Here is a 15,359-nt window from a genome sequence, read left to right as displayed (position 1 = left end):
TAAAAAAAAAAAAAAAAAAAAAAAGAAAAGAAAGCCCTAACAAACACCATCCCTTCATACTCTAACTAAATGGATAATAGAATAGCAGTGAAGGGTGAGTGCCCTGGCAATTTGGCAAGAAGAATCAAGAGTCTTAAAAAACCAGTCATATTCCTTGATCCTGTCATGCCCTTATAGAAGACAAGGTCCTAAAGACAGGATCCTAAACAGGAAAACTTGATGCCCGGAGATACTCATCATGGCAGCACTAGTCACAGTAGCAGAAGATTGGAAGGACCTAAGTCAGCAGAAGAAGGGAAGGGTAAACATCTCATGAGCATGCACCGTCTAAGATGTCTCAGGAGACTCTGCAGGGACTCAGGGAGACTGCTCAGGGAGCGAGGAACAAAGATCCCAAATGTGGTTTCAAAAAATTCTTTGACTTTTCTCTATTTAGTATGTATTAGTCTGTAAATTTTAGAAGTATAAGACATTTGTCTACTATGGTGATGTTTTCCTACCAAACATTTTATAGAGGGCAGTATACATTTTACTCTGTAATGCAGCCATTTAAAATAATGATTCTGGCAGGGTACGGTGGCTCACACCTGTAATCCCATCTCTTTGGGAGGCCGAGACAGATGGATCACCTGAGGTCAGGGGTTCGAAACCAGCCTGGCCAACATGGTGAAACCCTGTCTCTACTAAAAATACAAAAATTAGCTGTGGGTGGTGGCACATGCCTGTAGTCCCAGCTGCTCAGGAGGCTGAGGCAGGAGAATTGAGTGAACCCGGGTGGCAGAGGTTGGAGTGAGCAAGATAGCACCACTGCACTCCAGCCTGGGCAACAAGAGTGACACTCCAGCTCAAAAAATAAACTAAAATAAAATCATGATTCTGCATTTCAACAGATACATTTGCTACAATTCCATGGAACCAAATACGCGGCCATTGACCCATCAATGGTCAGTGCCGAGGAGCTCGAGGTACAGAAAGGCAGCCTCGGCATCAGCCAGGAGGAGCAGTAGTGTGTGTCTCGCTGTCAATGATGGGTTGACCCGGTGTGTTCTCGTGTAGTCAGTGGCATCAGCGCCCGCCAGCCGGCCTTTTCCTTCAGGTTCGTCAGGCTCACCGGTTCTCACTGTGTCTGGGAAGTAGGACTGATGGTCATCTTCATGACAGGCAGCAGCTCCACTAAGCCTGAGCAACTGTTCCCTCTTCGGTTTTCTTAGCTTTTGAATTTGAAGAAGTACTTTCGAAGACTCCCATTTTAAGAACCGTGCAAATTTTGCTACCAAAAGTCTTCACCACTGTGTTCTTAAGTGAATGTTAATTTCTGAGGTTTGGGACTTTGTGGTGTTTTTTCCTTCTTTTCTTTTCCATTCTTCTTTCTTTCTTTTTATGTTGTTTGCTGTAAATGCTGCACATCCAGATTGCATATCAGGACATTGGTTATTTTATGCTTTCTTGGATATAACCATGATCAGAGTGCCATGGCCACTACCCCACTGTTTGCTCTCCTGCAAATCAACTGCTTTTAATTTACACTTAAGCAAATTGTTTTGAGTGTTAGCTACTGCCTTTCTAGATATTACAGTCATTTGGAATAAAAATTCAGTTTCACTGAGTCGCTGTTGTGATTATTGTTGCCGCCCAACTGGGCTACACAGGCCTAGGACTTTCTGAGAAGTAGGTCATGGTTGCCAATTCTGTGTGACTTTGGGTAAGTTACTTAATCTCCCAGAAGTACAGTTTGCACATCATAAAATAACCCTAAGCTATCGTTTATTGATCTGCTGCTGTGTGCCAGGTACTTTTCTTATCTTCATTCTTTCCCCTGAGTGGAAATGTTTAAACCCACATAAAGTAGAGAAAATGGCATAATAAATGATGTCCCCATCACCCAGCTTCAAAAATTATCAACTCTCAGTCTTGCTCATCTCTTTTTTTTTTTGAGACAGAGTTTCGCTCTTGTTGCCTAGGCTGGAGTGCAATGGCATGATCTCAGCTCACTGCAACCTCTGCCTCCTGAGTTCAAGCAATTCTCCTGCCTCAGCCTCCCGAGTAGCTGGGATTACAGGCATGCACCACCACCCCAGCTAATTTTGTATTTTCAGTAGAGTTGGGGTTTCTCCATGTTGGTCAGGCTGGTCTCGAACTCCTGACCTCAGGTGATCCACCCACTGCAGCCTCCCAAAGTGCTGGAATTACAGGCGTGAGCCACCGTGCCCAGCCTTGTTCATCTTTTAACCTACCCGCATTTCTTCCACACATGCTCCTATCACCAAATTATGTTAAAGCCATTTCTGGTGCTGTATCATTTCATCTGTAAGTATTTCTATGTGTACCTTTAAAATATAGCCTTAATACCATTATCACACTTAAAAATTTACCGATAATTCCTTCACTGGATTGTCTAATAATCCAGTGAATGTTCTCACTTACAATTATTCCATAAATTTTTTTTAGGTAACTTGTTCTAATCGGGTTTCATATAAAGTCCACACTTTGTATTTGATTGAAGTGTCTCTTAGATTCCTTTTGAACTGGAAGCTCCTCCTCCCTCTATTTTTTTCTTGCCATATATTCAGTGAAGAAGGAGGTTCATTTGCCCTGTAGTTACCCCAGAGTCCAGATTTTCCAGCTGCAGCCTCATGGTGTCCTTCCACTTGTTTCTCTGTCCCTGGTATTTCCTGTAAACTGGTAGTTACATCAAGAGGCTTGATCAGGTCAAGCTCGATCTTTTTAGCAAGAACACTGCATAGGTGGGGCTGTGTGTTTCTCTTGCCTCATCTCAAGAGGCACATCACATCTGGTTGTGTCTAAGTTGTTATGATTGCTGGGTGTGTTCAGGCATCATCAGCCTGATCCAGTCCTGAGAAAGTCTCCTGCTGGCTTAGCTGCCACTGCTGACCATTGCACAGATGCATCATTCCATTAGGGGTTGCAGAACAGTAATAATACTAATTTTTATTTTTCCTTCTGCATTTATTAACTGGAAATTACCAATTTAAAAAAACCAAAAACTTGCCCTCATCAACTGCTTGGTTTCGCTGAGGTACAATTTAGACAGAAAAATAAGCATCAGCGCTTCTTTCCCTTTGTGTGCCAGGTTTTGGAATATTGGGTTGGCCATACCCTCTTAGACCTCATCCCCAGTACAGCCCTGATTATCCTGACTTTACAGGTGAGGACCTGGAGACTGGGAGAGGTCAAGAGACTTGCTCAGGGTCAGGCAGTAAGGGGTGGAGCTGGGATGCCAACTTGAGTCTGACCATCCCTAAAACCAGTGATCTTTCCACAAAGGGGCCACAGTGTCTTCTCTATCTGTGGCTTGACAACAGTCGTGAGTTATGGAAACACTTGGTAAACCATAAGGGCGAAGCTTGACATTTTAACTAGTAGCATCTGAGGCTATTACAGCCGTCTGACAGCTTTACTCCTCAGCTCTGCACCCTGATGACTGCAAGTTGTCATTGCCAGCCCTGATCAATTTTGGGTACTGGTCTTGAATGCGTACTCAGGCCTATCAGGCCAGCCTTTGACAGGCATCCCAGGATTCAACAGACTACCAGGCAAAAGCTGGTAGTCTAGCCCTATTATCTTAGGTCCTGGCATCACTGTTCCTTGGAATCCCCAGTTAGAAACGCAGCCATCTTGGACCCTCTACCCCACCCCTCCTCCACCCCCATGTCTCAGGCTGAAGCGGATGTGGAGATGAAATTTGGGGTACAAGATGTTTATTAAGGATCAACATCCGTGGCCTGGTGTGGTGGCTCACACCTGTAATCCCAGCACTTTGGGAGACCAAGGAGGGTGGATCACCTGAGGTCGGGAGTTCAAGACCAGCCAGGCCAACATAGAAAAACCCAGTCTCTACTAAAAATACAAAAAAAATTGCCAGACCTGGCGGCATGTGCCTGTAACCCCAGTTACTCGGGAGGCTGAAGCAGGAGAATCACTTGAACCAGAGAGGCGGAGGTTACAGTGAGCTGATACAGTGCCACTGCACTCCAGCCTAAGCAATAGAGTGAGACTTAATCTTCAAAACAAAACAAAAAAACATCTGCGAAAGGAAGATGGATTGGGCAGACAGCAAAATTGAACTGTGATGCAGGCCTGATCAAGTACCCACCAACTCGGTAGGGCACACAGGAGCTTGAAGTGCCCACTGGAATATTTTCATGGAGGACTAAAATGGCTGGGTCTCTATGCTCAGTTCCCAGAGGCAGCTGCCCTGGGGAAGGTAGGGCGTTCGGTGGGGCAGCTCTCTGCAGCTGAGGCAGACCCTGAAGGATTGACAGCTGGAGGACGTCTGCCCGGTGCACTTCCGCAGCTGGATGGAAAGGCCTCCTGGAAGAAGGGGGTCCAGGCAGTGCATTTCCACATCTACTACACCCACATCCCCTGGCTCTCAGAGATCTAGCAACTTGCCTCCAGACTTGAGCATTCCTCACTACAGGCCAGGCTTCGGCATCTCTTGCCCAGACTACTGCAGTCCTTATTGGCTCCACCAGCCATCTCCTCCCACCCCCACCCAGCTTCTGTGTGGTCCACACGCAGGTCCGATCTTGTCACTTGCCAGTGTATGAACACTAAGGACCTCTGTTGTGGAAATCAGGCCACAGTTTCAGAAACTCTGAAGTAGGGCTGTAACCATTTACTGAAGCTCTGCACACAGGAAGAGATGAGGGGAGCAACCTCCACTAAGAGCCAGGGACTCCACCTCAGTTCTTAACCTGTGCATTTTATGGGTTCATTTTGATACATGATGTGATCCAGGGCCTGCACCCACTTCTAGAAGTTACCTTGGGATCCACAGGAGAAAGGCTTCGCACTTTAAGTATATAAACCTGCTTACTATATGTGAATAGTTTTAAGTACAGTATATATCTTGAAAAGGGGCCAGGTGCAGTGGCTCACGCCTATAATCCCAGCGCTTCGGAAGGCCGAGGTGGGCAGATCACGAGGTCAGGAGATCGAGACCATCCTGGCTAACATAGTGAAACCCCATCTCTACTAAAAATACAAAAAAAATTAGCTGGGCATGGTGGCCCGTGCCTATAATCCCAGCTACTTGGTGGCAGGCTGAGGCAGGAGAATCACTTGAACCCGGGAATCGGAGCTTGCAGTGAGCCAAGATTGCGCCACTGCACTCCAGCCTGGTGACAGAGCGAGACTCCGTCTCAAAAAAAAAAAGAGAAAAGGCGGGGAGTAACTGTAAGTAAATATACATTGGAAAAGTGACTTAAATATACATTTTAGAAACAAGGAGAGTCACAATTAGCAAGGTAAAGTAGACTCTGAAAGGACAAGCAGATGTGCGTTTCCAAAGGCAGAGTCTATTCTGCTCAGTTTCTGCTTTATGAGACATCTAATTTTTGGTGATGGGGTGAGGAACAATTTCCAACGCATCTGCATTCCTCTCTCTCCCACCCCTCAGGTCACAGCTCCCCCTCCTTCCACGCATCCTGTGCTGCAGCCACGCCCCGCCCCGAGGGGGTTCCCTCTCCATACCTGTGGGCCATTGCTCAGGCTGTGTTCTTGGCTTGGACTGCCCTTTCCCCACTTCTGTCTCCTCTGTGAGCTTCTTCATCCCCTTCCTTTCGTCCTTCCTCCAGGAAGAAGTCCCATGGTTGTTTGCACCCATCCATTACAGCGGGGACTGCACCCTATTTCAGTTATTGGTGTGCAAGCCCTTCTCCCCTACTAGACCATAAGCTTGGGGAAAAGGAGGGAACTGTGGGCTCTCATCTCTGTACCCACTCCTGGCAGACCACCTGGCACAAAATCCACTCAGGAAGTATTCACTGGCAGTGAGTTGAGCCATTGTGCTTCCATAGCACCAGTCTGTGACAGCTTGTCTGACCTGGAATTTCGACCTGTATTTCCTGAAGAAAAGAAATGAGTACTGGATTTGAGAGATTTATTTCAACATTTCAATTTTATTTTATTTAAGAACTTTTTTGTCTCAGAAAAAAATTACAAAATTCATTGTATAAAATTCATCCAGAGAAATTTCAGTCCTATGTGGTACAAAATACCTTTCCCAAATGGAATAGATGATTTAATTTAAAGCCTCTATTTTCCTTTTATAACTTTTAGTTTTTTCACAGACTTTCTATTTTAGAACAGTTTTAGGTTTAGAGAAAAATTGAGCAGATAGCACAGAGAGCTCCCATGTACTCTTCACCACACACGGTTTCCCCAGTTATTAACATCTGGCATCAGTGTGCCACATTTGATACAACTGATGAACCCATATTGACACGTTACTATTAACTCAAGTCCATAGCTCACATGAGAGCTCACGCTTTGTGCTATACATGCTATGGGTTTTGACCAATGCCCAGTGTCAGGTATCCACCATCACAGTGTCATACAGAACAGTTACACTGCCCTACCATCCCCTGTGCCACCACCTCATCCCTCCGTTCCTCTCACTGCCCCTGCAGCCCCTGGCAATCACCGATCATCTTTTTACTGTCTTTGTAGTTTTGCCTGTTCCAGAATGTCATATCCTTTCAGTTTTCAGTAAGTAACCCTCTCACACATTTCAAAAGGTAGAACAGTACAGAAAGGTACCACTGAGAATTCTTTCTCCCACCCTGTCCCAGCCCCACTGTTCCCCATTAACCTACTACCCCAGGGAAACCACTTGATTAGTTTCTTAGCCTTTGTCTAGCTTTTATTTATGCAAATATGTTTTCTAATTTCCTTTCTTTCTTACACAATTAACAGCATACTATTAGTAGTATACTATATGCACTAATCTCTATCTTGTTTCTTTTTAAATTATAATTATTCTTTTAAAAAAATGCTTCACTGACAGCAGGGAAGCCACCTTAGTTTTCCAAAAGTCACACAATACATGGTAGTACCAAAGAATATCTGCTGAGAGAAATACTATTTTGGGAGGTAGTTAATAATTTTACAATATGCAATAGAAACAGACACATGAACAACTACAATGTGGATACAAGTTTTGTCAAATAATCAGGAGAAAAACGAATAAAAATCACAATGGCAAATGGCTGTCCAAATTTTCCAAGTCCAACTTTATAGTGCTGTGAAGGAAAGTATGAATATGAGACTCTCAGTAAACACTTGTGCATCCATGAAAATTGAATTATTTAGGTTTAAAGATCGAATTTTGGAAAACTGAAAATAATTTTTGTAATTTCAAGGTAAAATAATCTTTACTTTCAGGAAACACATTGTAACTGTGATAAGCCATAGCATTTATTTATGTGAATAAGATAAAAACACAGAAATTATTCTACTCTTGTTACTTAAGGTGGAAGAGGAGTAATTGTGAAATTATGTTTCAGTTTTGCAGCCTGGCCAACTTACTTAAGGTGGAAGAGGAATAATTGTGAAATTATGTTTCAGTTTTCCAGCCTGGCCAACATGGCGAAACCCCATCTCTACTAAAAATATGAAAATTAGCTGGGTGTGATGGCACGCGCCTGTAATCCCAGCTGCTCAGGAGACTGAGGCACAAGAATCGTTTCAACCCAGGAGGCGGAGGTTGCGGTGAGCTGAGATCTCGCCGTTGTACTCCTGCCTGGGTGAGAGAGCAAGACTCTGTCTCAAAAAACAAAACAAAACAATTTTCACCCTTAAAGTGTAAGTCAGAAAGATTTAGAGTAAGAGCATATATTTAGCTCACAACATATATGTTAGGAAACAAAAGAATGCTGATTAAATATAACTTAGTGGTAGGTAAAGTTGTCTATTTTTTTCCCTATCATGTCTCATAAGGTAATAGATCACAAATATATTTTAGAATTTTTCTTAAGTTTCAAGAATCCAAAGATGGCCAGGCTCCATGGCTCACACCTGTAATCCCAGCACTTTGGAAGGCCAAGGCAGATGGGTCACCTGAGGTCAGGAGTTCAAGACCAACCTCACCAATGTGGTGAAATCTGTCTACTAAAAATACAAAAATTAGCCAGGCATGATGGCACGTGCCTGTAATCCTAGCTACTCCGGAGGCTGAGGCAGGAGAATTGCTTGAACCCAAGAGACGGAGATTGCAGTGAGCCAAGATCAAGCCACTGCACTCCAGACAGGGCAACAAGAGCAAAACTCTGTTTCTTTTTTTTTTTTTTTTTGAGACAGGGTCTCACTCTGTCGCCCAGGCTGAGTGTAGCTGGAACTACAGGTGCCCACCACCACGCCCAGCTAATTTTTTGTATTTTTAGTAGAGACGGGGTTTCACCATGTTAGCCAAGATGGTCTCAATCTCCTGACCTCATGATCCGCCCGCCTTCCCAAAATGCTGGGATTACAGGCGTGAGCCACGGCACCCAGCCGAGCGAAACTCTGTTTCAAAAAAAAAAAAAAAAAAAGGAATCCAAAAAAAAAACTACATCACCTGCAAAAGACGAAGAGAGAAAAGGAAGCTTTTTCTCTAAAAGCATCTCTTGACAAATAGTGCAGATATCCTCTAAACCAATTTCCTTCTGTTTAATGTACCTGTATCTTGGTTTTTTTTTTTTTTTTCCTATTTAATTTATCCTGGAGCTCTTTCCATAACAACATCCTTTTACTGCTGAACAGAATTCCATTGTGTGGATGGAACATACTCTGTTTCACCAGTCCCCTGTAGCCAGTCACTTGGTTTGTTTCCAGTCTTTTGCTTTTTCAAAGTAATAACCTTGTATGTCTGTCATTTTGTATGTACACAGGTTTATATGTAGGACGCATTCCTAGGACTAGGATTGCTGGACCAATGGATAAAAGTATATTGTGGACGGATAATGCCAAATTACCTTTCAGAGACGGTGGCCCTGTGCACTCCATCAGGCATGTGTGACCGCCAAAGCCCCTGTCAGCTGTTTTATTCTATCTCCTTTCCAGTCTCAGGCTCAATGCAGAACTTTGAGGTAAGTTTTTCTCAAATGTGGGCTCCTAAACTGGCCACAGCCAGCTCTGCCACATGAAAGAGAGCTCAAATGAGACAGAAACAGCCTCTGGGCAGGATTTCTATCCTGCGCAGATATATTTTCCACATTCTAGGAAACCATGAAGCTTCCAGAGCCACATTTCCCCAGAAACACATCCCCCTGCTGGTGTAGCCGAGCCCCACAACAAGCTGTGCTTGCCTGGCATCTCAAAGCCAAGCACCATGGATGCCACTTGCCATGGGTGCCTACAATTTCAAATAATGAGAAATAAGAAATTTCAGCTTCTCAGTCCCTCTAGCCAACATTTCAGGTGCATGACAGCCTCAGGTGGCAAGCGGCTACTCTCCCGGACAGGGCAGAAGATGGAACGCCCCATCCCTGGGGAAGATCACAAGGTCAGGAGATCGAGACCATCCTGGCTAACACGGTGAAACCCCATCTCTACTAAAAATACAAAAAAATTAGCCGGGCGTGGTGGCGGGCGCCTGTAGTCCCAGCTACTCGGGAGGCTGAGGCAGAAGAATGGCGTGAACCTGGGAGGCAGGGGTTGTAGTGGGCCAAGATCGCACCACTGCACTCCAGCCTGGTGACAGAGTGAGACTCTGTCTCAAAAGAAAAAAAAAAAAAGAAGAAGAAGAAGAAGAAAGTGTGCCAAGAACTCCAAGAGCTCCAGAGGACCATACCTGTGGGACAGGATTACCCACAAAACCTCAAACAGGCCCTTGGACCCATCCTCATGAAAAAGATCACTGTACAAACATTTGTCTGCTGGGCTCTGCATGACTGTGCATTTCAGTAGAATCAGCTGGAGGTCCATTAACAGTGATTTTTTAAAAAGCCCTTAAATGATGGTCATCTTCTGTTCAGGTGGCTCCACACGCTGAGGTCCCACGTGCCTGAAGGTCTGGCCCCCCTGGTTACATGGCTGTGCACCTCCTGGGGGCACTTGGGGCTGCGTTTGCTTTCTTCCTGATGTTTTCTGTTAAAAACAAGATTCTTATTTCCTCTGTTGCCTAAGCTCTGCCTCACAGGACTGGTTTCATGTTTTAATTGCCTGCCAGAGTTTATGTTAAAAGAAGATGCAACAACTATATTTAAGAACATTTTGGGGAAAGAAAGGTAGCGTCCCTAATCCCTCTACCCTGAAATGACTCTTAGCTTTTCCACCTGGCCTATAGCAGCTGTGGGGGGAGATCATTTCCTTTTTTCCCTCAATAATATGCTAGAAATATTTCCCTCAGCAATATGCTAGAAATATGTCAGGATTGGTTTTCTTTGTTGCCTCATAACTAATGGAGCCTTCACAACTGTCAGTGACAGCCTAGTGCCCCATTCTGTGGTTGCCCCATCATGTACCACATCAGTGGGTATCACAGCGTTTAAGGCTTTTCATCATGCGCTGATTTTGTTTTTAACGAGGGACTATCCTGCTTGTCTGATGATTCCACAGAACACTCTGAATCCCAAATCAGGCTTTTGAAATTGGCATACTCAAATAAGTTGTGATGACCTCAGAAGGTTTATTTGACCTGATTTAACTGGTTCAACTCATATTAAGTCAGTTTTGGCTCCTATGTCTTAATGTTTGTGAAAAAGAAGTCTGAAGGTGGCTTATTCCAAAATGGAGAAAAAAATCAAGGTATAGAAGGCTGGTAAGCAAGAGATTCTGGACAGCATCACTGGCTCTGGGGCTGTGAAGGTCACAGGGTTCAGTTTGGGCCAACACCATGGCCAGGAGGCACTGTAGTTTGCCCAAGGGAAAAGGGGGCAGGGCTCGGGGTAGGAATCTGGAAGGCCCAGAGCCAGCATCACAGCATTCTCGTCTGAGCAGCCCTTGGAGGGCCCTGCTGCGTTCCAGTGGGGGCCACCCAGCTCCTGAGAAGAAGCCCAGCAGAGTACGCTCTTACCAGCCAGGTCCCTCCTGCCAATGGCCACAAGGCCCTCGAACAGTGCTTTGCTGGGGTTCTCACCAGCCGTGGACACGCCATGCAGCCAAATGAGCAGCATTCGGTGGCCGTGCTCCTGATAGCTTCTGGTGCCTGAGGACAGTGAGGGAGGAGAGAGGGAGAAGGAGCCAATGGGGCCACTTGACCAGAGCACCTGTCTATGCCACCCTGCACCGCCTCCTGAACATGCCCAGGTGGGAAAGAGGCCAAAAGCCTCCAAGGCCCTTCTCCATGCTCCAGCCAAGCTCAGCCTGGAGATGGGTAAGGGGAGTGGAGGAGCAGCCTCTCAGATGGCGGGGAAAGGGTTTGTGTCTTGGTCTCTAGAACCTCCCCAGCCCCAGGCCTTCTCCTGAACACCCACTATACGCTCTGTTGGTGTCACTCTGAATGGAAAAAGAATTGACATTCATTGTTGTGGTACCATGATGCACAAACTGTACACTTCACCTCTCTGGCTGCTCAAAATAATCTGTGTCTTGCATGATAGTGGTCCTAATTTACAGATGAGAATACAGCTTAGTCAGAGACGGAGCTGGCCATGCTCTTTCCCCTGCACTGTGGTTCTCAGACTCAGCTGCTCCTTGGAAACACCTAGGGCCCATGTCATCCCCAGAGAGTCTCATGTACCTGGGTCTGGGTGCAGCCTAGGCATCTAATGGTTTTAAAGTTTCCTAGGTGGTTCCAACATACAACCATGTTTGGAAAATTATTGCCCACACGGCATGGGGTTAACATGCTATTCGGCTGGCTGTGATTCAGCTGGCTCTCCTGTGTTGGGGAAACAGATAGATGCTGCGCCATGTCCATCAGGTCCAGGTCACTCCATTTGCCCCTCTGACCTTCCGTGTCCCTCCTGGGGCCCTCAGCAGGCATGTCCTCACAGTGCTGCCCTTGGTGTGGTGGCACTTCCGCTTGACCCAGTGGTCTCAACACCATTTGTTAAATATCTCTGCCCCCACCACTGTAATGTACAAGTGCTTCTTTATCATATATGAAAGTTCTTATCTGCAGCAGTGTTTACTTTTGAACTTTGCTCTATTCCACTGATCAATTTGCATATTTTTGTGTCAGGAATCTCTCTCTTTTTTTTTTCTTTGGGAGACAGAGTCTCACTCTATCCCTCAGGCTGGAGTACAGTGGTGTGATTTCGGCTCACTGCAAACTCTGCCTCCCAGGTTCAAGCGATTCTCACGCCTCAGCCTCTCGAGTAGCTGGGATTACAGGAGCCCACTACCATGCCCGGCTAATTTCTGTATTTTTAGTAGAGACGGGACTTCACCATTTTGGCCAGGCTGGTCTCGAACTCCTAACTTTAGGTGATCCCCCACCTAGGCCTCCCAAAGTGCTGGGATTACAGGCACGAGCCACCATGCTTGATCCAGGTATCTCTTTATGTAATTTTAATTTGGCTTTATAAAAGGCTGAGTCTGCTTGGGTTAGATCCCCTTTATTGTTTTTCCCCAGAATGTTCACTTTTATATCCCTATTTATTCTTTCAAATTGTAGAATACTTCAATCAAGTTTCAAAAATCTCCTATTTTGATTAAAATTAGATCAAATTTTTAATTGAATTGGGGAAAAACTGATATCTGTATGATACTTTTTCTTGCCACAAATACAGAATGTCATTCCGTTTACACAAATCATCTTTTAGAGTTGAACCATTATTGTTTTATTCGTATGTGTCATCTGTATTTGTCTTTTAGGTTTTCCAGATGAAACACACACACCATTGTAAATGGAGTCTCTTTTAAAAGATTCTCTATATATACTTTTTGCCCATTTAACAATGGTTCATAGGAGTTCTGTGGTGTTAGTATATTTTCTATATTTAGCCATTTCCTTGAATTATTTAATTCTAAGATTTTTTTTAAGTTGATTCCTCTGGATGTCCTATCTATATTAAATATTCCATCTGAAATTAATAAGTCTCTCTCTTCCTTTACAATATTTACACTCCTTATTTCTATTTCCTTTTCATACCTTAGTGCCAGGGCCCAAAATTTCCATATAGATGTTGAATAATAGTGACAACAGCAGGCCCTCTTCTTTTTACCAAGAATGGTTTAGTTTAGGTGTAAACAGTGGGTATCAGTTTGGGCTGATTGGTGAAGAATGTGAAATTCACAATCAATGGAGAGGGAGAGGCAGAGTGTGCACCCTGTGCGGAGGCCTGGAGGAGGGACAGAGCACCAGGTGTGTTGGGACCAGGCTGTGGGTTGCACAGGCTCTTTCCCTAGAAGCACAGAAAACTGAACACATTTCAGGTGCCCCACCCCTCCACCCACTGGTTGCTTGGAGGGAGGAGAGGCAAGGTGCTACCTGTCCACTGTTGTTCGATGGCGTAGACATGCGCCTCTGTGAAATCCCAGGAATATGCCAGCTTCTTCCACTCATGGGGCTGCAGATGCCTGGAGGCCAGCCGCCACAGCACGGAACGGAGCTGCTGTGTTTCCTGCCGATGGTCCTGCTTAAAGGACAAGCTCTTCCCAGAGGGGTCACTGAGGTCCCTGCATGAAAGGTGGTCCTGTGGGGCAGATCCCAAAAGTGCAGAAGCTCTCTCTCATGATCCCAGACAGGGGCAATGCCGAGCCAAGGCCCCTATGACCCTCCTACCACCTCTGCTGGGGAGACTGGGAGCTGGAGTCAGCAAGGGCCGGGGGCTTAACGTCCCCTCTTCTGGTTTCTCACTCCATGCCTTGCCTTGACCTCTGGAACCCAAGTTGCTCCCATTGTGCTTCCACCCGGAATTCCTCTGCTCACCTTCCTGCCCGTCAACCTCATTGTCATAGTCAAAAGACCACCCATGTGCCACTTCCAGGGAGCCTTTCCAAATTCCTCCGGTCACCTGCCTCTTTCCTGTGTTCTTAGAGCATGGGTATCGGCAGAAGTACTCTGAAGCTTTGGCCAAAACCAGGCGGGGCAGGTGTCAGATTTGCTGAATCACAACAGGTAGTAAAGGGTAGGATTACAAAATCCTTTCTAGCAAAGCAGGCAATGAAATTAGAGGTTACAAAAGAATTCTATCATAGCATACATGAAGCCCACAGAAGCCTAAGGCCCTCTAAAGGGAATGGATGCAGAGTTCTGGTTGTTAAGTTCAGGGTGAAAAAAATCACCCTGGTGTCTGCAATTCCAAAGCTTACATCATGGTCAACAGTCTCTGGCAATCACTGTGAGGTGAAGCTTGGTTCTCACCTGGGGTATTAAAAACTGGTCCCTTGGGGCAGTGTTTTCAGCCCCATCTGCACACTGAGACCATCTGGGAACTTTAAGAACCACTGATGTGTGGCCCCCACCTCAGAGATTCTACCTGAATTGGCCTGGGGTCCAGGGGGGATTTGTGATTCTGACATGCAGCCACTGCCTTAGTGGTGAGAACCTGTAAAGCCTGAAATGGCTTAGTACTCAGCACAGAGATGAATCAGTTAGTCCAACCCACAGTATTCACATTTTGGGATTATATTTAGGAATAATCTGTTGTATGTAAAGGGGTCATGTTTAAGGGAATCTAGCATATCAGTGGGAGAACATCTTATGATTCCTACTGAAATTTATCTACCAATTGATTTTGAAACAGTGATTTTTATTTAAAAGGGATAAGAGTTTACTAAGTTTGTAAACCACACTGGAATGTTTAAGATATTTGAGATTCTTTGTAGTTTTAGTTAATGGTCTTATTAGGATAATTTAAGAATTTAAGAAGCATTTGAAGTGCTTAAAAAGAAAATCTGGCTGGGCACGGTGATTCAAGCCTGTAATCCCAGCACTTTGGGAGGCCGAGACGGGCGGATCACGAGGTCAGGAGATCGAGACCATCCTGGCTAACATGGTGAAACCCTGTCTCTACTAAAAAATACAAAAAACTAGCCAGGTGAGGTGGCGGGCGCCTGTAGTCCCAGCTACTCAGGAGGCTAAGGCAGGAGAATGGCGTAAACCCAGGAGGCGGAGCTTGCAGTGAGCTGAGATAAAGCCACTGCATTCCAGCCTGAGCGACAGAGCGAGACTCCATCTCAAAAAAAAAAAAGAAAGAAAGAAAATCTGTTATATTAAGTTTATCTATTCAGTTTCAGTGTTTAAGGTAGTCTGACTAAGTTTAAACATAGGACCCAACATTACTCAAAAGATTTCCCTGAAACTGACTGGAAAAATTTACTAGTTGTATAGATAGAGTAATAAGATTTATCCAATGAATGTTAAAGTTTAAGAAAAAACTAGGGGCCGGGTGCGGTGGCTCAAGCCTGTAATCCTAGCACACTTTGGGAGGCCGAGATGGGCGGATCACGAGGTCAGGAGATCGAGACCATCCTGGCTACCCCGGTGAAACCCGTCTCTACTAAAAAATACAAAAAACTAGCTGGGCAAGGTGGCGGGCGCCTGTAGTCCTAGCTACTCGGGAGGCTGAGGCAGGAGAATGGCATAAACCCAGGAGGCGGAGCTTGCAGTGAGCTGAGATCCAGCCACTGCACTCCAGCCTGGGCGACACAGCGAGACTCCGTCTCAAAAAAAAAAAGAAAAAACT

The 15,359-nt window shown here is 45.3% G+C and overlaps 2 protein-coding genes across 4 annotated transcripts in view; one reads left to right on the top strand and one right to left on the bottom strand.

The window, feature by feature from the left end:
• Window positions 1–1,606, top strand: part of SPG21 (SPG21 abhydrolase domain containing, maspardin) — a 27,873-nt gene extending 26,267 nt beyond the window's left edge. Inside the window, exon 9 of one of the 2 annotated variants that reach the window (XM_023220838.2) lies at window positions 891–1,606. In XM_023220838.2, the coding sequence (XP_023076606.1) occupies window positions 891–1,007 (117 nt within the window). In that variant the 3' untranslated portion in view covers window positions 1,008–1,606. The remainder of the gene's footprint in view (window positions 1–890) is intronic. The other variant, XM_023220839.1, reaches the window with a different exon arrangement.
• The window catches only part of ANKDD1A (ankyrin repeat and death domain containing 1A), a 58,202-nt gene that overhangs the window by 8,826 nt on the left and 34,017 nt on the right, over window positions 1–15,359 (bottom strand). Inside the window, exons 13-15 of one of the 2 annotated variants that reach the window (XM_026455442.2) lie at window positions 13,160–13,364; window positions 10,799–10,930; window positions 9,522–9,870 (exon numbers count right to left, since the gene is read on the bottom strand). In XM_026455442.2, the coding sequence (XP_026311227.1) occupies window positions 9,809–9,870; window positions 10,799–10,930; window positions 13,160–13,364 (399 nt within the window). In that variant the 3' untranslated portion in view covers window positions 9,522–9,808. Of the gene's footprint in view, window positions 1–9,521; window positions 9,871–10,798; window positions 10,931–13,159; window positions 13,365–15,359 lie in introns of those variants that run through there. The other variant, XM_026455441.1, reaches the window with a different exon arrangement.

This window comes from Piliocolobus tephrosceles, chromosome 6, assembly GCF_002776525.5.
Source record: "Piliocolobus tephrosceles isolate RC106 chromosome 6, ASM277652v3, whole genome shotgun sequence".
Taxonomy (NCBI): domain Eukaryota; kingdom Metazoa; phylum Chordata; class Mammalia; order Primates; family Cercopithecidae; genus Piliocolobus; species Piliocolobus tephrosceles.
Note: the sequence above shows the minus strand (reverse complement) of the source record. Positions and strands in the feature narration are given on the sequence as shown.